This window comes from Macaca fascicularis, chromosome 19 (genome assembly GCF_037993035.2).
Source record: "Macaca fascicularis isolate 582-1 chromosome 19, T2T-MFA8v1.1".
In the NCBI taxonomy this organism is placed as follows: Eukaryota; Metazoa; Chordata; class Mammalia; order Primates; family Cercopithecidae; genus Macaca; species Macaca fascicularis.
The window spans coordinates 6733085-6760587 of NC_088393.1; the positions used below are offsets into that span (position 1 = coordinate 6733085).

A 27503-nucleotide genomic window follows, 5' to 3' on the forward strand; every position below is an offset into this window, starting at 1 on the left:
GACTCCTTCCCGCAGCTCCTGTCTCACTACTCCAAACCCACTTTTGTGTCACAAAGGCCACGACCGCCGTTACCCTCTCCCCATAGCCTCGGGCACAAGTAAAGACTGTTGCTTCTTTTTCCATCACACACTGACTCCTCCAAAATGTTAACACAGGACTCCAACCCACCCCTGGCTGAATAGTGCTTCCTAAGTGTCCTGGGGTTTCGTGGCTGCAGCTGAATGTTAATAATTTCCTTAAAAACTGGGGACTGGTGTGTGCTAGAAGGAACGCTGAGATCTGGGGTAAGGTTTGGGACCGTATCAGCCTGGAAGGCTGCCTGGTGCTCAGGCAGGTAGAGCTGGGTCCCTTCTTTTTTTGTTAAGAGTCCTTTTTCCCTGTCCTGAGAATGGGGGTCTTCTGTCATGAGTTACCTAGAGGATGGAGTTTTCAATCCTGAATGTAGGATAATGTTTACCTTTCCCAATTTATCAAACTTCAAAAACCCAAGACATTTCTTGTTCTTGAGAGTTCACAATCTTCTCCACCTATAATCTTCAAAAGGCTTCTTAATACAAAGATAAAGGGCTCAGGGGATTCCTTCTGGGTTCAAAGGAAGAGTCTTTTCTTCTTCCTGCTTTGATTGAAGACAATCAGTTCACCGCCTTAACCACAGTCCAAATACAATCAGTCTTGCAAAATAATCTGTGTTGGAGAGCGCCTCTTCCTAGATATCAAAGGAAGCCTTAGCTTCTTGGGTTTCTAAGACGCTAAACTTGAATGCCCACATTCAGGGAAACAAGAAAAAGAAAAATGGAAGGAGGGTGAAGGGGTCAAATCAGGTTTGGAAGGTTCTACTTCACACGACTCAATTCCTCCTGACCCCTCATGTCTTTTTCGGGAGACACGATTCGCCTCTTGCTGTGGGTATATATTCCCCCAATTTAGAAAACGCTAAAAGGGGATTCGATCTTCCCTGACTTTTCAGCAGCATGAATTAAAGGGAGTTGGAAGAAATCCTTGTCATCTTTTAAGTTACCATTAGCTGCTTACAATTAGCTAGGGCCAGGATCTGAGGGACCCGAAGGGAAAGGGGCTGGTCTGGGTTGGGCTCCCCCTGGGCAGTAGGAGTGCCGAGTAGGTGTGGACTTACCCCTGCCAGTTCTCGCGGAAAAGGAGGAAGCTGGGCTTCAGGAGCGGGAGGCGGAGGAGTGCTGGCTGAGGCGCCAGCAGGGGCAGGAGGTTCTAGGGCATGCTCGCCAGCTGACTCGGGGTGACCCGTGCCATGGTGGGGGGCCTCAGCCTCCCCCCGAGGCTCCTCTCCCGAATCCGACAAGTCTTTTTGCTCTGCAGGGGACTGGGAGCAAAAAAGACAATTTTCCTTCAATGTGAATAAAGGCTGCACCACACAGCAGGAAGGGCGGGCAGGGGCAGAGGCTGGAGCTGGCTCGGCTTGCAGCAGCTCCTGCGCCTGGGAGGAAGGTGGGGAGAGCAGGGACATGCTGCTCAGCAAAACCAGCTCTCCTGGCTGACGGAAGGGAAAGTGAGAGTGGACTAGATGCCATGTGACTCTGCAAGGGGTTCTACAATGTATGAGAGGCAGGACCCTCATTTCCAAAACTATGGGCTGCCTGGTAAGGAGCTACTTGGCTTATGGGCCTTGGTGATCAAGGAAAAGGGACGATCATGCAAAAGATTTAAACCCCTTCTGGATCTCAAAAATACTGAAATGGGGGAGCTGGCCATCAGCACCATTTCTGTGCTTTAGGAAAGGGGGAGGCGGGCCTGGAACCCCACAGTTAGGGAGAAACCAGGGAGGCTGGGGTCAAGGGCTTCTGCTTCTCGCTACAGTTCTTCTAGCACTTTCCATTTGTTCTGCTTACACCCAGGATGCAGAAAGCTCTTTCCCACCTCAGTGAGTGCAGGTGTGGGGTGACACGGACACCAAGAGCTGGTTTTTGCATCACTGGCAGGCGGGTAGTTCAGCTGAATGGGGGGGCACATCCGTAGTGCCCCTCGGCCTAGGATTCTCCCAGGTGCATCCTCAACACCTTGGGCAAGGGCTCATCTGGAAAGCTGCCAAGGTGAGAGCAGCCGGTTCTGGGTCTTCCTCCCCAGAGTACAACACCCGGCATCCTTTAAGGTGGTTCTTGGGACTCCAGCAGGGCTTCCATGGGCTGAGAGCTCTGTGGCCATAACTCCAAGACTTTTCTTGAGAAATGGGTTAAACACCTGGCATCCTAAAACAGACAGGCTCCAGTCCCCAAACCTCCCTCTTGGCATTATACAACGACATGGAGCCATTTCTCGTACTCGGCGACCTAAATGACTACAGGGCTACCCCGTCTCCCTGTGGATGTGGCTGTGTTTCTTCTGGATGTGAAGTGGCTGACCTCTTTAGACGGGGTTTGGGCACTAGTTAAAAAGTAGTGATCCAGGAGGATGAAAGGAGCTACACAAAGAGGATGTAAGAGAATGTCCACAAATTCCTAGGAAAGCAAAAGCAATCTTCACATCTCAAAAGTAATCAAGGGGACACTGTTGCCTTTTTGTATCCAGGGCAGATCCATGGACCAACCGCTCTCTAAACCTGCACAGGGCACCGTGGTTGGTCCAGCCACCCATGTCTGTTGCTACTTTATGGGGAGAGACTTAACACCTCACAAGAGAAAAATTAAACCCAGAGCTCTGTGAGGCACTGCCTATCTCTACTTAGAACCACTTGAATTTTTTGTAATCCCTGCTTTTGAAATATAAATATTCGAACACCCTCATGGTAATTCAAAATGCTAAACAGGAGGACCAAGAAGTAAGTCACAAACATGGAAATCAAGACATCAAAACAGGATCAAATTCGTTATCTTTGGTTAAGATGAGTTTGTTGAGAAGTATTACATCACTTCCTCTCTCAGATGGGAGAATTAACAATGTCATTCCAGCATTTTCTACTCAGGTCCTAACATTTCTCCTGGGCAGGAAGCATAAGCTCTAAAGAACCAAAGTGAAGCCTGGAGTTTTTCAACATGTCTGGTAAAATCAGACATCAAGATTTTGCCAGCCTTTGACCTCATCCTAAAATACACATGGCTGGCGAAAACCACGTGCCCCAGGGCTAAGCTCATCACAACAACCGTAAGCCTCAAAAGCAGGTCTAAACACGCGACGACCACATTTTCAGTGATACTGTACTTTCTGCTAAATAGCATTTCTGTAACTGCCTTCTGTCTTTTTACCAAATGGGCATTATTCTGCTAGTACAACCTCAAAGCCTCCCCACTTCAGATTAACAAAAGCTCTGGAGAGAGAGCAACTGAAAGAAATGTTTAGTCTTTACAAATAATGGAACAGCCCACATAAGGATATTTAAATTCTCTTCACATTAAAAAGAAAAAGAAAGAACTCTACCTCCAACCACGACAGTTAAGAAGGAAAGGTTTCATTTTTGCCCCGGAAACACTGGTGCATGTAAATGCAGGCATTTCGCCGAGACAGCAGAGCCCTCCCCAGGAAGCCCAGGCATGGGAAGACAGTAAGCAACATCTCTGTGCTGCCAATCTGGCCATGGCTTCATTTTAGGCGCTACGATGACAATTAAAACCACACATGGCTTTTTCTGCCCTGGAACAATAGGATTTGGCAACCTCACCCAAGGCTAAGTGATGCCACCAGCACCCACACGCAGGCCACGGTCCCAATCTGCAGTGTGCTGAAGCGCAATCTGGCACATCAGTGGGGCCCACAGAAAACCACTGTGTGGCTCTGCCACTGAACAAAAACAAAATTAACTCCTGGGCTGGCAGCTTCATGTCTTTCTTTTCAACTCCAAATCATGCTGAATCATGATTCAGCAATAAAACCTGAGCATACAGAGCTGTCTCCTTTGAATGGTGTGAGGGCAGATGGTGGAGAGGAAGGGGCTCTTTTACTTGCACCCCATAGGGTGGTCTGAGATCTCGTTTACTGAAAGGTAAGTCAGCTGGTCCTGCAGTTGATGCGACTTCTTGATCTTTGGGGATCAAGAAGTTGTTAAAGTCGCTATAAGTAACATCTGAGGGACAATTAGGACAATTTAAAACATGGACTGTATATTGGAGGATATTACTGAATTAACGTTTTCGTAGGAGTAACATGGTAGTAAGACCATGCAGAATGGCCTTATCCCCATGAGATACCTGTGGAAGAATTCAGGGCAGAAATGTCACAGGGGCTTAACTTCCAGTATCAGAGCTGAGGCCAGCAATGTTAACAGGGAAGTCAGGGGCAGGATCCCCAGCTGAGGGCAGCAATGTTAACGGCGAAGCCAGGTGCAGGATACCCGAGTGTTTGCAGTGTCACTCTTTTCCAAGGATTTGAAAATTTTCAAAATACAATGTTGAAGCAAAAAGAGTGGGGGGCGGGGAACCTCCTCAGAAAAACGACGGCAGCAGCTCTAACAGCTCGCTCCCAGTTTGGCTTCTGGAGAGCAAGACGGGGACGGGTTGATGACCTCCGCAAGAGAGAATGAAACCAGGAGGGCTCTCAAACCCTCACTTCTGACACGTACTGCAGCTGTTCCCTGCAGGCCCTGAACCAGAAAGCCAAGGAGAAACAAAGCCAGCCACCCGCCCTGTGTGTTTACTTTCCACCTCACTCCCGAGTGGCAGGAAGGACTCCAGAGCCATGTGGACACTGTCCTCCGACAGGGAAGCGAACAACCACAAAGGCTCCTCCTGCTCCTGGCCTCAGCACAGAGGTTTCCCACGTGCTCTCCGGCGACGGTGCCACAGAAGTGCGAGTGACAGAAGTGGGCAGCCCAGCTCCCAAGGCTGGAGGGCAGTTATTTTTAAAAGTCCATTTAGAATTGGCTGTGAGCCAATATTCTGATAAGACCTATACTTGGCATTTTATTTTTAATTTTTATTTTTAATTTTTTTTGAGATGGAGTCTCACTCTGTCAACCAGGCTGGAGTGCAGCAGTGCGATCCCGGTTCACTGCAGCCTCTGCCTCCTGGATTCAAGCGATTCTCCTGCCTCAGCCTCCTGAGTACCTGGGATTACAGGCATCTGCCATCACGCCCGGCTAATTTTTTGTATTTTTAGTAGAGATGGGGCTTCACCATGTTGGTCAGGCAGGTCTCGAACTCTTGACCTTGTGATCTGCCCGTCTCGGCCTCCCAAAGTGCTGGGATTACAGGTGTGAGCCATCACGCCTGGCCTACTTGGCATTTTAAAAAATGCCTTCCTAACTAGCCTTCCGGTTCAACTCCAACATGTTTATGTAATTGGCATAGACCCCTTGAAGGTCATACATGCAAATTAGCCTGCAAATCACAAAGCAATGAAACCCCCTTAGCTGTGAAAACATTACTGACACAACAAGTAGTGACTTTAAAAGCATTTTCAATTCATCTGAGCAAATATTACACGTTAATCTTGCTGGTTGCCCTAAAGTCTTCGGATTCAAAGAATTATTGATTTCTATTATTTGTTTTAAACCAGGGGTTGGCAAGCTGTTTTCTGCAAAGGGTCAGATACTAAATACCTTAAGGCTCTGCAGGCCACATGGTCTCTGTCCAAATACTACTGCTGTAGCAGCCACAGGCTACTGCAAAGGGGATAGCTGTGGTTCTGTTCTTGTTGGCTCATGCCCACAATCCCAGCACTTTGGGAGGGTGAGTCAGAAGAACTGATTGAAGCTGTAAGTTTGAGACCAGCCTGAGCAATATAGCAAGACACCATCTCTAAAAAAAAAAAAAAAATTTTTTTTTAAAATTAGCCAGGTGCGGTGGTGGTGCCTGTAGTCCCAGCTACTCGGAAGGCTGAGGCGGGAGAATTGCTTGAAGCCAGGAATCTCAGACTGCAGTGAACTGTGATCACGATTCTGCATTCCAGCCTCGGCCAAAGAGTAAGACTCTGTCTCTCAAAGATAAAAACATAAATAAAACAACAACAGCAAAAAACAAAACAAAACAAAAAAACACAGGTGACAGTGCTGTGCCTTAATTTGCTAACCTTTGTTTTAAGCCAAAAATGGTTCAAAAGATAATCATAATGTAAAATTCTAGAAAATCCTGATTTTACTGAACACCTGAGGAATGACTGTAACATTTCCAACAGAGTTCCAACAATAGTAAAGTCCTGAGCCTTTACTATTCTCTAAAACTAGAGAAATGCACCAGTCCTTTCATACTGAAGGAACCTCCAAAAGACAAATCACAAAATCACGTCATTAAGCTGTACTTGTCAGGGCCCAAGGGAGAGGAGATAGCAGAGGTAGATTTATCTTGGAAATACCTGGAGAATCAAAACAAAACTAGAAGAAAGTTTTCATATGTTTCTGGATTTCTTCTTCAGCAAAAAAAGTAACAATGGGAAAGTTTCACAAATTAGTAGATAAGTCCCGGCTAACACACAGGTATCCTGGGAGGGGTGTGTTGGGGGAGGTTTAGGACAATCATTTTCCCCTCCTCCCCAATCCCCCCAAACACACACACGCGACCCCCACAGAGCACTTGAATATTGCTCAGGAAAACTGGGCCACATCAAGATAAACGCTGGCTTCGGGACAGGACCGAAGACCAGCAGCTGTGAGTCCCAGATCATGAGAGCGGCTTCCAGCCTGGGAGCTGGTCACCTGTGAGGGGACAGAAGCCACAGGAGAATGGAGTTGATGAGATTCTCAAATGCTGTTATCACCAACAAGATGCAGACATCCTCAAAACACACCGAAACAGCACAGCACTTGCTCCCTCTAACATGTTGCAATGGGTGTGAGGTGGGGAGTGCCACCACTGGGCATCAGTGCAGAGGGACCACACATTATTTCTGGATAAACAGTGGGGGTCCCCATGCAAGCTGAGGAGTCACTGCCACACAGCACCACCGACTAACTTCTGACGCAACTCTGACCTTCCACACTGATCTGTCAGTGAGAGAAGCCGATGGCTTCAAGGTAAACAGCATCCATCGTTGTCTTATCACAGAACCCTGCTGCCGCGCCAATCAGACCTTCCACAGGCTGCCAGCTCATCGCCATGAATCAGGCGAGGTACTTCCAACCACACTGCGACCCAGACACCCTGAATCCAAGGGAGAAGCAGCCTCATGGACACAGGGTATAAATATATAATGCAAACAAATGAATAATTACTGTAAATGCACGTATGCCAAGTTGGTTAGGGCCAATGAATCCAGTATTAAAGGTCTTGTTTCCCCCGTAACCACCATTGCTCTCCTCCTTTCCCTGCCTCCCTGACTTCCTCCCCACCTTCCTTCCTCCCTTTGCCCCCTACTGTCCCTCTGCTATTAGTTTTCCTAAGGTACAGTGGCATTTTTCAAACAAATCATCAGGAATTAGGAAGAAGCTTTCTAACACTGTTTCAATAAACTCTCTGAGCCCTTTCCACAACAGACCCATCCTAACCTCTCTCCACAGTAACCTAAAGCCACCAGGCCTTTTCCCTCCAAGCTCAACGTGAAGGTGTAAAGGCCTCTGTTTAGGTCTCCCCGTCTGTGGGCAGAAGTAGCCTTGGCAACGCGACCTGGAAAAGAGACTCTCAGTGAAGAGAGAACAAATTAGAGTAACGAAGTGAAGAGAGAACGTACCAGCCCCTTACCTTTTGTCCTTTATCCTTCTGAAACACAAAGACGGGCGGAGCAATGGCAGGCTTTTCTGCAAAAAGAAAAATTAGTTTTTTTCCCCCCAACACTATATGCATACAGTAAACAAAGCTACATTTGTTTGTAATATGTTAAACATACATATAAATAAAACTAGTAACTCCAGAGAACATCAAATCGCTTAGAACAGCACCTTGACTTGGACGCTTGGATGCACAGGTGCGCTGGGTTTGTGAAACACACCCAGAATGTGACGTGTGCCCTCTGCTGTATGCATTTATTGTCAGTAAGGAGCTTTCCAGACTCATTGAGACTGGGCGTGTAAATGGGAGTGGGAGAGCAGTGGAGAGTGTGGCAGCGCTATTTGGCGCCATCAACCATGGCCTTGCAGGAATGTGGCGCACAGACACTGGCTTTTTATGCGGCATCTCCTGAGTTGCAAATGTTAGAGACTAATTTAGCTTTCTAAAGTTTACAGGCCAGAGGGCAACCAAAAAGGACCACATTGCTTGTGCTCTTTGCAGAGACAGTTCTGGTAGAACAATCTCAACGCTCAACCTGGACCTCTAAGTGAGTGCTGGTAGGGAGGAAAGGATGTCTGGAGTTGCCAGAGGTCTGAGAGTTCATCTTGCACAGCGGCTGTTGAAGGAAGAAACACTCTGGGGTGTTCTGTCCCTTAATGAGACAAGAGCAAGGCAGCCTGTAATGCCCATGCAACACCATCTGTCTCCTACCCAGGGGCAGCCAGATCCACAGCCCTGTGCCACTCAGCCCTGGAGTGGGTGACAGCCCAGGAGGCCCTGCTGCCTGCATGGGAAGCACAGATGAGGACTGCCTCGACCCCACGAGGAGGCGCAGACCACACCTGCCTCATGGTGTTGGGCCTGCATGTACTTTGATGAACCCTGGGGGTGCTCCCAGGGCCTCTTTCACCATTCAGAGCGCTGAGGGCCCAGCGTGGAGGCCAAGCAAGAGCAGCTATGACTCTGATGAGTGCTTGCTGCGGGCCGCACACTGGTGCCTCCGCAGTGAGCAGGATTTGGGCAGAGCCTTGCTTTCGCAGGGCCCCCCATTGTGGGGAGCCAGACATTAGCCAGGAAGCATGCACTGCCTGTGATCATGACGAAGGCACTCTGCCTGGGCATTGACCTGGTCTGCTCTGGAGTCCAGGTGAGGTCCACGAGAAGAGGGGGCTATGCTGGGGTCTCAAGAAGAGCTGGAAGGGAGAGCAGCAGCATCTTGAAGGCACAGCTTGTGGGGAAATGGGGGTGGGGGCAGGCGGTGGGCATGCTGACTTGCTGGGGAAATGTCATAAAATGCAAGGGGATGCCTGGCGTTGGTTTAGCTTGAAAGCGAACAGTTTGGGGAAGAGAGAGTGAGGGTGGCCATGGGGAGACCAGGTGGTAGTGACTGAGGTGGAGAGAAAGGGACAGCACCAAGATGACCAAACAGACACCATCCCACTCCTGCAGAAGCAGGACAGACTCTGGTCTTAACCTTGGGGCAACAGTCCACAGCCAGGCAGCCCACTGATGGTGACATTTCCCCCATCATCCTCCCTGAAGCCTCGGCACGCTGGGGTCCAATTCACTGTGTACAGCCAAGGCAAACACTGGGGTGACTGGCATGCACGAGACCCAGGGGCTACAAGGGAGCAGGTGGGGGTCAGAGGGGTCTCCAACCAGACTTCCAGGTTTCCCTAAGCAGACTTCTTGCCAAAACAACGCACAGGTGCCACTTGACAAACGTGAATTAATGCGCCTATGCCAGGCAATAAATGATGTCAAAGGAATGCTGGAGGACTCTGGGACAGAGCAGCAGCATATCCACACCGTGTCTGCTACCAGGATCCTAGAGGCCTTCCGGTGCCGCGTCTGTACCCCACAAGCCCAGCCCCAACCTCTGCATTTGCATCCCTGCCAGCTGTCAGGTCACAAGATGCACAGGAAGGAGCCAGGGTTTGAGCCAGTTTGGCACTCGCCAACCCCATTTTCTTTAGGGAGCTACCCACCCCTTGTCCCCCCGTCCCGAGTTCAGATGGCGCAAAGCTCAGTCCTAGCTCCAGGCCTGACAAGGAGAGTCCCGCATGCGTCGGCAAACACGCAGCACATGAACAAGGCCGAGTCTTTCGCTGGAGATCCTGGGGCTGCTGAGCTGCTAGTGAATGACCCTGAGGCTGCCATGCCAATCCCATGTCACCGAGACGGGCCTTGGACCAGAGCCAACCAGAGGGTAGCAGAGTCACAGAAGGAGCGGGAGGACTAAATCTGGCCTGTGTTCAGCCCTGAGTCAAGCTTGGCCCAAAGCTAACTCTGTCCCCAGACTTTTCAGTGAAGCCAATCAGTGCTAATTTTTGCTTAAGCCAGTTTGAGCTCGATCTCTGCCCCCTGTCACTAACAGACTCCAGTCTGAGAGAGGCGTGGTCCAGTCACTGCAGACTTAATTACACACATGCTGCAGGCCAGCATCTGTGGAAGAGACCTTGGACAGGCCTCAAAGTGACGCTAAGATGCTTTCTTTCTCTTCATAACAAGTGTCACTGCCTGATCCACTCCATATTGATGGGTTTATGGTCTGTCTCACCCATTAAGATATAAACTCCATGAGATCGGAGACTGCTTTGTTCCCCTGGGTACCCAATGGTCTGAGAACAGTACTTGGCACACTGTATGGATTCAACAAACACTTCATGAAGGGGAGGGAAGGGGGACATTAGAGAAAATGTGAGGCGAAGACACTCAGTGCCAGGCTAGTAAGGAAGGGCCAGAAGAGAGAGAACCATTTGGACGGAGAGAAGTGTGTGCTGGTGATGAGAACCGTGTCAGTGGATCTGCAGGTACGCGGAGGGGACTGCAGCTACTTGAGTAACTATGGGAGGCCTGGGCTGGCTGTGGTGCCAAGGTCCTGCCTGGAGCCTTCTGGACACATAGCAGGGCTGGGGGGCATGGGCCAGGAGAGGGCCCCTCTGATGGAGCAACGACCCTGCCCTGTGCCTGGACATGTGACCCAGCTGGAGACAGAGGGAGGCTATGGAAGGGGACGTGAGGGTCCAGCTCTGACAGGAGCCACCCGGAGAACAGAAAGCCAGGGTGACATCCAATCAGATCCTCCGCAATTGCCTCCCATCTCCTGTTCCTGTACCCACTCCTGCCACCATTCAGCCCTCCTTTCCTTCTCTGCCTCTACTCTCACTCCCTTAGATGTGGCCTCCACAGAACAGCCAGAAGCACTGTCATGAAATGCACACTTAAAACTGCAATGTCGGCCTGGCACGGTGTCTCACACCTGTAATCCCAGCACTTTGGGAGGCCGAGACGGGTGGATCACAAGGTCAGGAGATCGAGACCATCCTGGCTAACACGGTGAAACCCTGTCTCTACTAAAAATACAAAAAATTAGCTGGGAGTGGTGGCGGGCGCCTGTAGCCGCAGCTACTCGGGAGGCTGAGGCAGGAGAATGGCATGTACCCGGGAGGCGGAGCTTGCAGTGAGCGGAGGTTGTGCCACTGCACTCCAGCCTGGGCGGCAGAGCGAGACTCCTCAAAAAAACAAAACAAAACAAACAAACAAACAAAAAACTGCAGTGTCAGCTGGGCACGGTGGCTCATGCCTGTAATCCCAGCACTTTGGGAGGCCGAGATGGGCGGATCACCTGAGGTCGGGAGCTCGAGACCAGCCTGACCAACACGGAGAAACCCCATCTCTACTAAAAATACGAAAAATGAGCTGGGCGTGGTGGTGCACACCTGTAAGTCCAGGTACTTGGGAGGCTGAGGCAGGAGAATCGCTTGAACCTGGGAGGCAGAGGTTGCAGTGAGCCGAGATCACGCCACTGCACTTCAGCCTGGGCAACAAGAGCGAAACTCCATCTCAAAAAAAAAAAAAAAGAAAAAGAAAAAAGAAAAAGAAAAACAAAACAAAACTGCAGTGTCTCCCACAGAGTAGAGGCTGAGCACCTTGAGACAGAGGCCACGCCCGGCCACTAACCCTCCACCTCCCACTGTGGCGGCACTGAAAAGCCCGCTGTCCCTGCACGACCCACACTCAGGGTGCGCTTCTGGACTTCTGCTTGGTTTAGTCCCGCTACCGAGAGCCCGTAGTTCACCTTGTTTTCCATGGCCAGTGCTTACTCCTGCACGGACACCATCTCATTCAGGAAGCTCCCACTGTGAGAGACATGCCCGCCCTGCTGCACTCCCTCCCAAGCAGGCCTTGTATCCCTGCCACGGGGCATGGCAGAGACCACGGCCACAGTAGCTGAAACAGCCTATCACCCAGCACACGCCGCATCAACACCCTGCAATGAGTGTTTGAACTAGGCCCTCTATCTGTCGTTCGTCTACACAACACCAGCTGCTATGCACTCACAAATATTTACTAAGCCCTCATTCTGTGCAGGGTGCCACAGGAAGAGTGGAGAATGGGAAGCTGAAGGCAGACGCTTCAGGGGAAAACATCTGACTGAAAGGGAGGGGCGTGTTTGCACTTGGTGACCAGGCACTGCAAAGCCCTGGCACTCCCAGAGGGATGTGTGGTAACAGCATCTACCCCTAGATGTAAGTTCTAGAAAGTGGGGCCTCATCTGTTCCGTTCACCTCTGTATTCTCAGTGCCAAACACAGAGCCTCACACATAACAGGCGCTCAACTGGCAGTTAGGGAGTGAATGAAATGCCACATGCTGCAAGGACTAAGAACCCAGGGAGGCATGGTCAGGTTCTCCAGAGGAACAGAATCAAGAGTATACAGCAACAGGAGATGACCTTGGCCCATCTCGGTCCATCGTAACCCCTGCTGATGGCAGGTCTGGCATTAATGACCGACCCAGCCACTGCACTAACTAACATGTAGAAATGAGCTTCAGTCACATCTCCACCCAAAGCACAGAGCGTCAGTTACTCACGCTGCATTTCTACTCAGACCAAAGGTTGATCAACTGCAAATCAGCATGGCTAACACAAACAGACAACACACACAAGCCCCATTCCAGGCAGGACCGCCCCACTCCCCCCGACCACCAGAGGCATGGGTTGCTGTTTGCAGCCATTCCCTATCACCAGGCTGATTCTGGCTATATCAGTGAGGAAGCAGCATGTGTTCAGCCACCTCCAACTCAAGTTTGGGGAATGGACAGGCGGCCAGCAGTAGCGAGGCTTCTACAACCTGCTTCAATTCCTAGCCCAGCTTTTCTTTCACAGGTCAAGGGAAAATCACCACTGGAGATTATTCTAGAGACCCACCATGAAGACCTAAAACATTAAAATAGAATCAAATGCAGACGATTTGACCCAGAATCTGTCAACCAAGAGGTTGGGTTTTTTGTTGTTGTTGTTTTTGGTCCTGTAACATGCTCCCTGTTGAAATCTAGTTTGTAAAAAAGCAGTCTGTCTGGAGATTGACTTCACACATCAGTATATTAAGAGATCAGAAAACCAATACAAGGCACAGTGGCTCACGTTTGTAATCCCAGCACTTGGGAGGCTGACGAGGGAGGATCACTTGAACCCAGGAGTTGGAGACCTGTCTGGGCAACATAATGAGACCCTATTTCTACAAAAAACAAACAAGTAGCCAGGCATGGTGGCGCACTCCTGTAGTCCCAGCTACTTGGGAGGCCGAGGTGGGAGGACTGCTTGAGCCCAGGAGTTACAGGCTGCAGTGAGCCATGATCGTGCCACTGCACTCCAGGCTAGGTGACAGAGTGAGACCTTGTCCCAAAAACATAGAGAAAGAAAGGAAAGAAACTCATTTGACCAGATGCTTCCCAAAGTTATGTGACCAGGGAGTTCCCCCATTTCCAGGGACATCCATGATGAGGCCTGAGAATGACATTTCATGGCCACTGTGGACAACACTGGTGTGTGAAATGGGGGAGATCCTGAGCCTCTCCTCCTTGGACACAAGTCACCTCAAACAACGTGTGGGGTGCTCTGGCCCACCACATACTTCCTCTCTGGCCTCACCATGGCTTTCCGGGGCACTGTGCACCAAGTCCCACATGGCTACTGCTGAATTCAAAACCTTCTCCCATCCAGCATCCTCTACCCTCCTCAGCTCACATGCCCAGACAGCACCCAGCCCGAGCCCAACAACTGTGATCCTGTGACGACCACAGACCCGGGCCAAGGAGAGTTCCCTGCTGCCCCTGGTCCCCCAGGAAAACAGCAAGGGGAGATGGCCTGGCCAGAAACTGAATGGAGTGAGCCCCTGCTGGCATCCAGGCCCACAGTGCTGGCTCTCCCTCCCGTCCCCTGCTACCCTCAACCCACCTGTGAGACTCAGATGCTAAACGGGACCAGCTGGAATTCCCCAGGATGGGGCCGATGTTCTGGTCCTGGTCTTTGCAGCCCCAGCGATGAGCACAGACAGGCTAAGAAGCAAGCCAGTCGCAGCACAGGAAGCTTGCCCATCTCTGCTCTCCTTCCCAACTTCTACCAGATGTTGGGAACCCCTCAGACCTGCTCGGCCCGGCTCCCCAACCTCTACCCAGTCATCCTCATGTGGCTATGGCTGTCAGGGTGCTCACCCAGTTGAGCCTGGGAACCACTCCGCCAGGTGCACAGAGGATGAAAAGATTCAATCCTAATATTCGCTCAGCAATTCCACACATCCCGGCACCCACTGTGCACCAAGCACTGCGTCGGCCTCTGGAGACATGGCAGTGATACAGGGAGACATGTCCCTATCTGGAGCGCCCATCACACCTTATCTGAACATATGACACAGGGGAGGCACAGGAGGCCCTGGGAACATAGAGCTGGGGCTTCCAACCCTGCGAGGCTGTGGAAGGGAGTGAATCAGGGAAGGCTGCTGGGAGAGGGGCTGTTTGGACAGAAGGACAAGCAGCATTTGGCCACGTGAACAGGAACAGGGAAGCACACGGCAGCAGAGTGAGGAGTGCTGGAGGAACCAGGTCAGCGTGGCACATGCAGTGGGCCTGGTACTGTGCTAGTGCCTGGGACATGCCTTGGGGACAGACTGGAAAACAGGCCAGCCTGGGGCAAGAGGAGCCAAGTGGAGGTGGTGGAGGGGTGGGGTGTGCAGGGGGCACCTCCACCCTTCCCTGGGGTCTGAGGTCTGCACATTTACACCTGTATGGGTCAGTGCAGAAGCTCCTAAGAGGGAAACTCCAATCAAATTGAAGCAGTTCCTACGATAGCTTTTTTGAGGAAAGGGCCAAAGATTGCTGCAATGAAGGTGGGGGTCCTGGTGGAAGGTGGTCTCTTCCCCTGGAGGGACACAGTCTTCCTCCTGACCCTAGAGGAACTGTTCTCCTTGCAGGGAGCAGTAGGTCTCTGAGGAGGTGGGCTCTTCCTCTAAAGCAGGAATGACTGACCTAGGACCCAGATGGCTTGGGGGTGTGTGTGCGAAGTCCATAAAACCCTCACCCTGAACCCTGAAGTCACCTCCGTAATTTGGTGGATAGCATCTTTGTCTAGGGAAAGGGCCCAGATACCGCCTCTTCAAAAAGGAAGACGAAAGGAGGAGGGCGGTTTTCAACAGCCCACACGTCAGAGTTAAACAGCAGGCCTCCTGGTAGCACATCTACAAGCAGCCTCCAGGGACCAGGACTCAAAGGTTGTATCTGTATTATTTTCTGCCAAGAGACTGACTGGTGGCAAAACCTTGATGACAAAATGAATTCTGTGTCTACTTCAGAGGCAGCGAGGAGGGGAGAGGGAGCTGTAGAGCCCCTTGGGACAGGGTGGGTGGCGGGGGCTTCCCAGATTTAAGGAAAGGGGGGTGAGGTCTCTGCAGCCTACTACCAGCAAGAAAAGCAGAAAGCAAGGAGCTGGCCTGGACCCCAGCGGTGGCCCAGGGTAGAAAAGTGAGTTTCCCAACCCTCCAGGTGAACAAGGGTTGTAGAATCCTGTTCTACCTCTTAGACTTCTCCTAGCTTCTGCCATGTGATGCACAGCAAAGGCATCCACAAAGGGAGTCTCCCAGACGCGGGATGGTTTCATGTATGTGGCCAGCGTTCTTCGAGCAATTTTTTATGTGTTAGGTTTTATTTGCATCATGTCACCAAATCTTCACAACCACCTTAGGAGATGGTTTACACCAACATCCTTTCACAGGAAAGGAAACGGATAATCAGGTTAAATGACCTGTCCGAGGGGGCCCGGGTCTTCTGGCCGGGTGGGCCGACTCTGAAGCCTGGGCCCACGCTCCTAAGCGCCACACACCGCTCCGCTGCTGGCCAAGTACTACATGTGCAAAATGGAAGAGTCACCTGGAACTCCAGTTTGCTTCCTCTCACCTTTTCTGCACAGGCAGGCCTCAGAGCTACGACAAACACACTCATTCCTTTTGAGAAACAACAGCAGGAATAAAGTAGCTATTCTGGATAAGCACCTATGGAGGAGCACGAACCAAACTAGGGGGCTAGTTATGAGTTCCGGGGTCAGTGCAAGGTTTCCCGCAGGTCAGGTGACCACCTGCCTTGGCCAACACAGTGTGTGATTACCCCATGGCTGATCCCTCCTTTAAGGCTGTCGAGACAATATCAAAGACACATTCCAAGGCACACACTCAATGGCGACACAAGCTGCATTCTGTCTTCGTCTGTCAAATGTTCCACCCGGGAATGCTTTGCGTAATGTATTCAGAATCTAAGCTGACAACATGCACACCCTCGCCTCCGCCTCTCTCCTCTTCCATATAAACTTTCTTTCCTCACTGCTACAGAGAATAATTTACAAAGAAGCAAGGGCAGCCCTGCCTTGCAGTAAGCTTTGCCTCCCCACCGGCCCATGGCTGCCTCCAGCCTGTCGTGGAGGATCTCCCACTAAAACTAAATAGAAGAAACTACATAGGCCTGGGAAAACACATATAGGAGAGAATATGGAATATCTTTGCTTTTTCTGTTTATTCCCCTCCTGACTGATGACTCCAACACCTGCCAAGAAACTGCCCTCATCTAGAAAGCGACTTAGAACTCCTGACCAAACTGTCAGCAAGGTACTTGTATAAAATTAGCTTTAATCCTGGGCTGATATGTCTTAATCTTCTTACCTGTGAAAAAAATATGGAAAGCATCTCGCCAACACAAATAACAGTCTATTAAAATGTGGAAGCTCCTGTAATCTGGTGACACGATCACAACCCTTCAAGTCATTTATATTTTTCAGAAATTATTATAAACAGTTCTGTGCCACAGCACAAAGGTAAATCTGTCACTGACGTGTCAGCTCTGTCCTCCGACTACTGCTCTGGTGAGGAATGGAGCTGATCTCAAACATGCAGTTGCTGGGTGACGCCTCTGTGGATCTGTGTATAACATGCTCAGGGTTCTCCAGCCCAGCTAGTGGAAGGTGGTGGGACCCTGGATGACTCAATTCTTTTCTCAATACTCCAATATATTTCTGTAACTTTCAACTGGTCTCATGGAGATTATGGGGACACACTTTTTGGAGCTGATGATATCTTACATTTTATGTACTTCTTTTTGGAATGCTCATCTTCTTGGCATTACCTTCAACTACCAAACTCCAAGCCAATCTCCACCACTCTAATCTCACCACCAGATACTTACACTTTCAACAAGCATTGCAGGGGCAACAGGCATTTGTTAAAAGGCCTTTACTGGACTCCAGGTAGGTACTTTACATATCTAGTCTCATTTATCATAGCCACATCCCCAAGACATCCTCCTCATATCCCACTCCACCCCATGAGGGCCAAGCCACATTCTGCCTTCTTTATTTCTACCTTTATCAGCCCTGCAGCCAAACCCTTCTAAGCCTCCACTCCTGCCCCACCCAGACAGTAAGCCCCTGGGGGCAGAACTTGTACTTCTGAACAGAAACTCCATAAAGTTATACAAAGTCAGCAACTCTGCCTACAACTGTATGGATGGCTGGGCACAGTGGCTCATGCCTGTAATCCCAGCATGTTGGAAGGCTGAGGCATGTGGATCACTTGAGGAAAACAGTTTGAGACCAGTCTGGGAAACATGGTGAAATCCTGTCTCTACCAATTTACAAAAATTAGCTGGGCCTGGTGGGATATGTAATCCCAGCTACTCGGGAGGCTGAGACCCAAGCATCACTTGAACCCGGGAGGTGGAGGTTGCAGTGAGCCGAGACCACCACGGCCCTCCAGCCTGGGTGACAGAGTGAGACTCTGTCTCCAAAAAAAAAAAAAAAAAAACTGTATGGAGAGATGGAGGATCCAGCTTTGACGGCACTTTTCTGTTCTGCCACTCCGCCACTAGGTGGTGTGACACCAACACAGCTGAGGCAACGCAAGTGGCTGAAGACTCGGGGAAAGTTCCAGTAGAGACAACAGAAATCCCCTCTCTACACAGAAGCTTACCAGAAGCAAAGCCAAGAACTACAGAATTTATGCTGAGGCAGCAGAGCAAAACTGATGATACTGGAGAGCGCGGGCTCCAGTCTTTGTGTGCGTTCAAACCTGCCCTGGACACTTGTGGTTGGGATCCCAGACCAGACAATGTACCTCGGGCACAATGTCTTCATTTGCATATAAGGGCTGTTATTTCATCCCAGGCAGCTTCGGCAAGGATGAAATGAAATGATGCACACGCCGTGTTTGGGGAAGTGGCTGGCACACAGGATGATTCCCCACTGGCACTGGTAGCATTATTATGCTTAGAAGATTGCAAACACATCGATGCTACCTTAAAGCATGGGCCTTGGATTCAAGGACAGCTGCCAGCGCCCGGCAATGACAAATGCGTCAGAGTCTGACCCCTTTTAAGGGGTGGAATGGTTGGATCCAAGAGCTGCCTGGACACCTGGGACACTCAAGGCAAACGCTCAGGTGCTCAGTATGCCTGAGCCCTTCTAAGGTCACAGGAAATGGATGGGATCTGAAGGCAGGCTGAGCCGAGCGGCCAAGCCTTGCTCTCACCAGCAGGATCTACCAAGCGGAGACTTGTGCTAAGTGCCGAGCTTGGCACTGGAAACAGGAAAGAAATGGCAGACAAGGCCGCAGCTCTCTACTGGGAAAGAGAAAACAAACAAGTACCCGCTGTGTGCAGAGATAACTGGGTAATTCTGGAGCTGGGTGCTGCACAGAAAATACCGCAGGAGGGTGGAAGAGAGTGAGTGAATGGGGAAGGCCTCGCTGAAGCTCACACATGAAGGGTGAGCAGGTATGAGCCAGGTGAAGGCAAGAGATCCCAGGCAGAGCAGACCCCAAGTCAAAGGTTCTAAGGAAAGGAAGAGCCTGGAGGCCCTTGCTGGCCATGCTGAGGAATCTGGATTTATCCAGTGTAAAGGCTGGGGCCCAGGCCCTGAACTCTCAGGACCCAGTGGCCATCACCATGAATGCTGCAAAACATCCTCTCTCCTCCAAGCAGAGGGTAACCGCCTGTTTTCTCACCCTCTCCCCCAGAGAAAGGCAAGTTCTCAAGGACCGTTTTCCACTCACGCTCTGCTCTCACAGATGCAACGCGGGAATTAATTCTGGGTAAACAAGTTCCCAAAATTCTCTGTGGCAAACCTGGGGGAGTTTAATTTAGCAAAGGCATTTTAAACTTACTGCAAAAGGCAAGGCCTGCCTTCTAAACATGTGTATGGAGTAACTACTACTGTCTCTAGAATTTCCTCCCTTTCTTTGAACACCATAAACAGCGACAGTGAAACGCAGTGCCCTACGCCACTCAGTTTTCAGGGAAGAACGAGTGCCCATTACCTCGAGTTTACTGACTCACCAGGAAGGACAAGCATGAATTCCTAGACTCCACGGCTGGTGACAGGCGCCCTGGCCCTAGCCAGCCCTACCTGCTTCCATGTCCTCGGGCTTCAGCCCCTGTGAAATGGTGCAGCCAGGACTCAGGGCATCCCTGAAGGTTCTTTCCAGCCCTGACATCCTGTCAGGTCCTCACCCTGGACCAGAGGCAGTGTTAAAGGTCAAGGAAAAGACTGTCCTTCCTCAAGAAGGATACGATGTCCACTGAGGCCTACTTAGCCGCCAAAAGGCCAGAATGGAAAAAGAAGGTTGGGAGGAGGGGCGTTAAACTCTAGCTGGCAATTAATTTATTCCTGGGTAGGTTCCCTTGATCCTGTGGACCAGTGGTTCTCACCCAGGAATAACTTCATCTCCCTGGGGACACTGGTCAAAGTCTGGAGACATCGTAGTTGTCATGTTTGTGGGGGTGGGGAGGAAACTGTTACAGATATCTAGTGGATGGAGACCAAAGATGCTGACCAACATCCTAGGAGGCTCAGAACAGTGCCCTGCCACCAAATGACCCAGGCCCAAATGTCAACTGAGCTGAGGGTAAGACACCTTGCATTAATCTTGGGCAAAAAAATTGAGCTGTATCTCTAACTCACATTATACACCAAAATAAATCCCCAATAGATTAGATGGCACAAACCAGGGTGACCCCTCACCCCAGCTTCTGGGATTCATCTCCTCTCTCCCTCCCCACTCAGACTGTGGCTTTAAATGTGTACAGGCTGCTAGGACCTCAGTAGGTTAGATAACTATGGAGCACAAAGTCTCTTGGGTGTCAGTGAAATCCTATAACCCAATGTTCTCAAGTGGGGGCAATTCTGCCACTAAGGGGACACTGGACCAGTGTCTGGAGACCTTTTATCTTCTCATGACTGGGAGCGGATGGGTGGGATGATTGGGTGCTATCGCATCACATGAGTAGAGACTAGAGGGGCTGCCCAACATCCTCCAATGCACAAGATGGCCACCACCAGCCTCAATGTAAAGAATACTGAGGTGGAAAAACCCTGGTATAACTAACTCACAGGGTGCTTTCTCTCTACGCAGGCATCCAATTAGGAGAATCACAGCTGGCAGTAACTGACATGTACCTCCACATTCCAGCAGGTCAACTACCAGAAGTATATTCTCTCTCATACCACAATCCTCAGACTTGCGTATCATCGTTCCCATTTTACAGATGCAGGAGCTAAGGTCAGACAACTTGCCCATGGTTCTAGGGCAGAAGGCAAGACACAAACCAACGACAGCCAATCCAGGTGCTTCCAACCATGCCACAAGTTGCCAACAGGAACCTGCTGGTCAGCCCCGGGTTAGAATTCTCCCGATGTTGGCGAGGCAGCGGAGAAACCCATACTGTGCACTGTGGCTCTGGTAGCACATGGCAGTGGTTCTGAAATTTCCTGGTCTTGGGATCCCTTTCCACGCTTGTCAATGACCGAACATCTCCAAGAGCTTTTGGAAATGTGGGATGTAACTACTATTGATGCCATATTAGAAATCAAACCTAAGATAATTTCAAAATATTTAAGATTATAATAAATTCCAGAAAGGTTTAGCTAAATAATACATTTTTATGAAAAATAAATATTTTTTAAAAATCAGTGAGAAAAGTGGCATTATTTTACATTTTGACAAATCTCTTTAACGTCTGGCTTAATAGAAGATAGCTGAATTCTCTCTCTCTCTCTTTTTTATTAAAGAAGGGGACCTTGTTATGTTGCCCAGGCTGGCTTTGAACTCCTGGGCTCAAGAGATCCTCCTGCCTCAGCCTTCCGAGTAGCTGGGACGGCAGGTGTGTGCCACTGTGCCTAGCCTGAATTCTCTTATCGGCTTCTGCAGTTCATCTGTTGCTATATCACACATCCAATAACCTCTGGAAAAAAACTCCACTGTCCATTTTCAAGTGAATGAGAGTGGAAAAAAAGGACAGATAATGTCTTTGTGTCGTTATGAAATAGTTTTGAACTTGCAGTCCCCTTGAAAAGATCTTGGGGGCTGCAGGGCCCCAGACCATCTCTGAGAACCACTGCCATGTGCTCTCCGAGTTCTAGCATTCCAAGGACACTAAATCCTGAATTAATTACAGACCATGAGGTGCTTTATGCTAAGGTTCTAGCTAACGAGCACTCTAAGTGAAGAGGATGCAGAGTCTAGGAGTCTGTATAACAGGGTTGAAACCCAAATACCAACCAAGGTCACAGGCACAGGAATAGAAGGAAGTGGGCCAGGCCCCAAGCAACATGGCGGGGACCACAGTATCCAATCTAATCTATCCACAGGCGCAGCTGTGTCTTAGCGCTGACAAATCACCGCTGTGTAAGAACGCAGGCCAAGGGTGGTTGCTGTTTTCTGAGAAATCAGAAATATGATTTTCTCCCCCTCTGAAATCTCAGAATTTTAAGTGTTGGCTCCTAATTACAAACAAAAACCTAAATGGGCCAAACGAAATATGTCTGCTTGCCCTTCAAGCAAGTTTGCAACTTCTGCCTGTGGTTTTCTTTTTTTTTTTTTTTTTTTTTTTTTTTTTTTGAGACGGAGTCTCGCTCTGTCGCCCAGCCCAGGCTGGAGTGCAGTGGCGCGATCTCGGCTCACTGCAAGCTCCGCCTTCCGGGTTCACGCCATTCTCCTGCCTCAGCCTCCCAAGTAGCTGGGACTACAGGCGCCCACAACCGCGCCCGGCTAATTTTTTGTATTTTTAGTAGAGACGGGGTTTCACCGTGGTCTCGATCTCCTGACCTTGTGATCCGCCCGCCTCGGCCTCCCAAAGTGCTGGGATTACAGGCGTGAGCCACCGCGCCCGGCCCTGCCTGTGGTTTTCAACTCTGGCTTCACATTGTTAAACATCTGTGGAGCTCTTTAAAACCACAGACACCCTAGAACTACTGGAACTATCTCCAATGGTGCAGCCCAGGCAGCAGTTTTGATTTTCCCTGACAACCTCCTTAAACAAGCGTGAAGCCCATCCGGGGCTGAGATCCACAGCTAGTGCTGTGTGGCAGCTCTAAGTGCCAAGACTACCAAGGAGGAAGCAAACTGTGGACATGTGGAAGGTGGTGGTGAGGAGCTTTACCCGGAAGTCCCAGGCCACGTTATTCTCTACTGCGTAGGGGAGAGTCAAAGAGAACACCACTCCACCAGACCCCTTAAAACAGAAAACACCACCACTAGACCCTGAATAGATAATGATGCAAGCCCAGCTGCCTCACGATTGCTTCATAGTACCATGGAGAGCTACCAAATGCCTGGCCAAGCCAATACCAGCCATCTCTGCAGTGCTGTGGTTCTCTGTTAAGTCTTCACAAATGGCACTCTCTTCTCAGAGTCCCCAAATGCATCTCAACTTTCCTCAAATGGCCCTCATCTCCCACTACACTCAGGCCTATTCACTGTCTGAACTCACTTAGGAGGTCAGAATTCAACCCCCCTTCTCCACCCCAAACTCTTCCAAATGCCACTCGAAGCTCACCCCATTCCTGTTGCCTCTGCTCACTCCAACCACCTCAGAGGAGGAGCACACACCAGACCCAGGTTGACTCTAACACCTAATGAATGCACGAGGGTGCCGGGAAAATCCCATTTTCTGGTAAATGGAAAGGCAGCCTGAAGACTTGTTTGAAACGTTTTGCAGAAGTGCAGTGAGGGCTTTTCTGTCTATACGCAGGATCCTGGGCAAAATGGAAAGTCTCTTCAAAGTGTGTAAAAGATTTTGCAGTGTGGACACCCCTCAGGTACCATCAGGCCCCTTCTGCTACAGATACAGGAGGCACAGTGGAGGTGAAAACACACATTCTGCTCTCAGCAAAAATCCCAGAATTAGTTTTTTATCACAGATTCATGAGAAATTTTCCAAAAGTTGTTTAGGATAGGTTCCAACTATTTCAGTTCTAGCTAACCAATACAAATTCAGTTGCATCTCATCCTCTCAGGGGCTAAGTTTTAAGTCAACAAGGTGCAAACTGAGAGAAGCCAAACCATCCTCAAAAATCTCTCAACTCTATACCTGGTCAGGCTTTTAAATCAGTGGTTCTCAACTGAAAGCAATTCTGCCCCCCCGGGGGACACTGGTGATGTCTGGAGACACTTCCGTTGTCATGACTGGTAGGGGTGAGGAGGGGGATATGCCATTAGCATTTGGTGGGGTAGAGGCCAGGGATCCTGACTAAGATCCTACAGTGCACAGGGCAGTTGCCCACAACAGAGAAATGCCTGGCCCCAGATGTCTGTAGTGCTGAGGCTGGGATCCCTGGGATCACTAAGTGACAGGCAGGACAGAACTTAGGAGGACCCAGAGCCCAGGCCCTGCTGGTCTCCTGCCAGGGGCTCAGTCCAGGGCCAACTCTGAGTGGGGCAGGTTCACCCACACAATGGAGACTTTGTTGAGCCCTTAAGCTAAATGTGTCTAGAGCAGAGTGCACTGTAGTAAAAACAGCAACCTGAGTGTTTATTACCATGAGCAGAGATTGGTGCTAAATACTGGATTTGCATTAATTCCTTCAGTGCTCACAGCAACCACGAGGTGGGTATGGTTATCATTATTCCCATTTTATTGGTGTGGAAATGGGGGTTCAAAGAGGTTAAGAAATTTGCCCCAAATGACTCAGAGTGGACAGTAGAGTTAAAACACAAACCCAGTTCTCTATAAGGACCGAAGCCTGCGTCCCCACCATCGATACCAGTGAGTCTCTCATCTGGGGGCGATTCTGCAACCTCCCCACCCCCACTCCCCAGGGATGTCAGGAGACTTTTTCTGTTGTCATGATGACCCCGGGAGTGAGGGGAGGTGTGTGCTACTGGCATCTAGTGAGTAGGTTCAAGGATGCTACTGTGCTGCTAAACCTACAATGCACAGGACAGCCCCCCTCCCGCCAACAGAGAACGATCAAAATGTCAGCTGCACCACACAAAGGTGAGAGCCCTGCTTCACACCGTCTCCCGGGTTTCCACCACACATAGTCCACAGGCCAACAGGGCCTTTCATGTCAGGATCTAGAATCCAAGATTCCCTGGAGTTCAAATGTGCTTTGCTCATCCTCTTCCCAGTCTTCTTTACCTTTGCCAGGGACAAAACTCTGCTTTCAAATCCTGATGCTGCCTACAATGCAGAATAACCCCAGAGACAGGATAAGTAATGAGTCTGGAAGGTATCAATGGGGAAATGCCAAGCAGGGGAGACTTATCCCTGGATGCAAGGGTGACACATGCACACATACTCTCTGAGAGGAAAAGCACTCAGGTGGACTTTAAAAGTCACAAACCACAGGAAGGGCTGTGAGAGTTGTTGTCACCATCCATGAGGCGATCACCATGGTGACGAGATCCAACAAGATGCTTTACACAACAGAAAACATTTCCTCATATACAAGCAGAGGACATCTACCCTCTACTACTCAAACCAGAGGGTCTCAACCCTGGCTACGCATGAGAATTACCTGTGCTGCCACCTACACAGAGGCCCAGGGCTCATCCAACACCACAGAGAATCGGAATCTGCAGGGCGTGGGGACTGAGCATCTGTGGCTTCAGGAAAGCTCCCCAGGTGATACTGATGCCCAGCCGTGTGGACAGCCGCTGCTTAGCCTGACACAGAGGTGGGACTGGCCCAGAGAAAAAAGACGGCAAATGGATGGAGGAGGGACTTGGTGTGAGGGTGGAGCAACTTAAGATCTCAGTCTGGAAAGACAGAAGCCAAGAGGGCATTTGACTAGAGCTTAAACAGCAAGAGCAAACACATGACCATGGGGCAGTCCCTAAAACTTCAAAAGGCGCAGGCAAGGAGGCCCCACTTTACACAGTGAATACGAAATTAAACATCCTGGCAGGCTGTACAAGCCAAAACCAGAAATGGAGTGTTCAAGAAACACCATGACTGATTAAAGGACTGCAGGAATATGTGAGGCACAAAGTCCACCAAGGTTTGATTTCCTCAGGACAGCGATCCTTGAACTAGTGTCAGGGATAACGTGCTAGGTGAGTGTGGCATTTACTAGGGAAAAAAAGTGAAGTTCAAAACATTCCATTTCTCTCTTTGGCCCTTACCAGTTCAACTATGCCATTTACAACCAACAGCTCACGTGTACCGCATATGCTAGAAAGAGTATCCCCTGGAAAAGGGCAATCCATAATTTTCCCTTTGTGCTCAAATGTATTCCTCACAACAGGGTCCTCACTGGTGAATTCATTCATTCATTCATTCATTCATTCATTCATTCATTCAACCAATATTTCTTGTATACCTACTCTGTGCCAGGCACCGTTCTAGATGCAAGGGGGTAATCAGTGATCATGACATAAAAATCCCTGACCTCATGGAGCGTATACGAGGCAAACATGCAAGTAACATCTAGCATGCTGGATTGTAAGAGCTGTACAGGAAAATCAAGCTAGGTGAACGGAATAGAGAACATGGATATAATTTGAAATAGGTGGCCAGAGAAGCTCTCATTAATAAAGTAACATATGAGTAAAAACCAGAAGAAGTGAGCCACGGGGGTATCTGGGGGAAAACTGTTTCAGTTAGAGGAATCAGTAGGAGAAAAGGCTAAAAGCGGGGAGTGTATGGAACATTCAAGGAAAACTGAAAAAGCTAGAGTAGTTAGCACAGAGCAAGTCAGCGGAGAGTGGCGAGAGAGAAGGACAGGGAGGCACTGGGGCCCACTATGGGTTGAGAAGTTTTCAGAAGGGTAAGGGTGGAGGAAACAGGGGCCCAAGCATTGACAGTCTTGGTGGGGAGAAGTGGTGGTCCCCCTTTGGAAATAATTTTAAGGTAGAAATGACAGAACTTGCTGTGGAGTATGAGAAAGAGGGAAACCAGGGATGACTCCAAGGTTTGGGGCCTGAGGAATTCAAAGAATGGACCTGCCTAACTACAATGGGTGAAAGACCATGGGATGGGTGGGTGTGGTGGAGATAAGGATTTTTGTTTTGGAAATGCTCCAGACAAGCCTATGACACATCCAAATGGAGATGTCCAAATGTGATGCTGGACATGAGTCCTGAGTTCAAGAAACTATATGGGCTCAGGATGTAAATACATAAAATATGTCATATTGATTCCCACTTACCCCTTCCCTCTGTAACTAGATCTCATGAGTTGGAACGCTGCAACCCTCCACGGGCTCCTTTATCTTAAAAAAAGAGATGTAGCAGCTGGGCGCAGTGGCTCACGCCTGTAATTCCAGCACTTTGGGAGGCTGAGGCAGGTGGATCACGAGGTCAGGAGATCAAGACCATCCTGGCCAACATGGTGAAATCCCGTCTCTACTAAAAATACAAAAATTAGCTGGATGTGGTAGCGCGCGCCTGTAATCCCAGATACTCGGGAGGCTGAGGCAGGAGAATCGCTTGAACCCGGGAAGCGGAGATTGCAGTGAGCCGAGATCACATCACTGCACAGCCTGGCAACAGAGCGAGACTCCGTCTCAAAAAATAAAATAGAATAAAATGGACAAGAATCAGGGAGCCCACCTGTGCTGCTTCCTGTACAGATGCCCAGCGCCCGCCCAACACCACACAGAATCAGAATCTTTAAAAGTCCGAGACCCCGTGGTCTGGCATCTGAAGCCAGGCCACCTTGGTTCACATCCCTGCTCCTTCCCAGCTGTGTGACATGCCTTGGATAAGCGACGTAACCAGGCTGACTTAGTTTCCTCATCAAGTGAATGGGGCTAACAGTATCTATACCTCCTCCCAGGGAAAACAGTATGTCAGGACTTTGCACCTTAACTGGTACTACCCTAAATGCTCCACAAGACCGAGCACTTCCTATCATAATTCATTCATTAGTGCAATTCGGGATGGAAAACTCTCCAGCTACAGGGAGCACCGGATGAGGGAATCAGGGCCAGACAGGTAGAGAGATTGCCTGCATTTGTGCAACTAGAAGAGGGGGGAGCTAAAAATAGGCCTCAGAAGTCCTGAAGCTACAGCCATGGCAACACGACTGTGGATGGAAGCAGACATCAGCCTTACGGTGCCTTCTCGGGGGATCTGGAAGTGTAACCTTGTCAAAAACACTCAGGTGGGCTGTCAGCGCTCCACAGAGGAGGGATTCGCACGGTCTCTGTCTGGAAGCGCAGCAAAAAGGACCAAAAAGCAGCCAGGGCTTTCGGCGGCCCAGATCCTGCGGCGGGGCCTAAATGAGGGGGAGACGAGGCGCCCCGAAGGATCCGGGGGGAACTGGCGGGAAGTGGGTGCCGAAGTTCGGGGCGGGGACGGG

General features: G+C 50.0%; 1 protein-coding gene across 49 annotated transcripts in view; it reads right to left on the bottom strand.

Annotated features, from left to right (window-relative positions):
• The window catches only part of RANBP3 (RAN binding protein 3), a 63669-nt gene that overhangs the window by 35565 nt on the left and 601 nt on the right, over positions 1-27503 (bottom strand). For 6 of the 49 annotated variants that reach the window (XM_005587678.4, XM_005587677.3, XM_074025526.1 and 3 more), the window contains exon 2: positions 7576-7631. The exons of 4 other annotated variants lie outside the window; for them this stretch is intronic. In XM_005587678.4, coding sequence (XP_005587735.3) covers positions 7576-7631 — 56 coding nt within the window. Of the gene's footprint in view, positions 1-458; positions 756-1133; positions 1338-6868; positions 7039-7564; positions 7632-26349; positions 26683-27503 lie in introns of those variants that run through there. 39 more of the 49 variants (XM_005587672.3, XM_005587671.3, XM_005587670.5 and 36 more) reach the window with 23 other exon arrangements.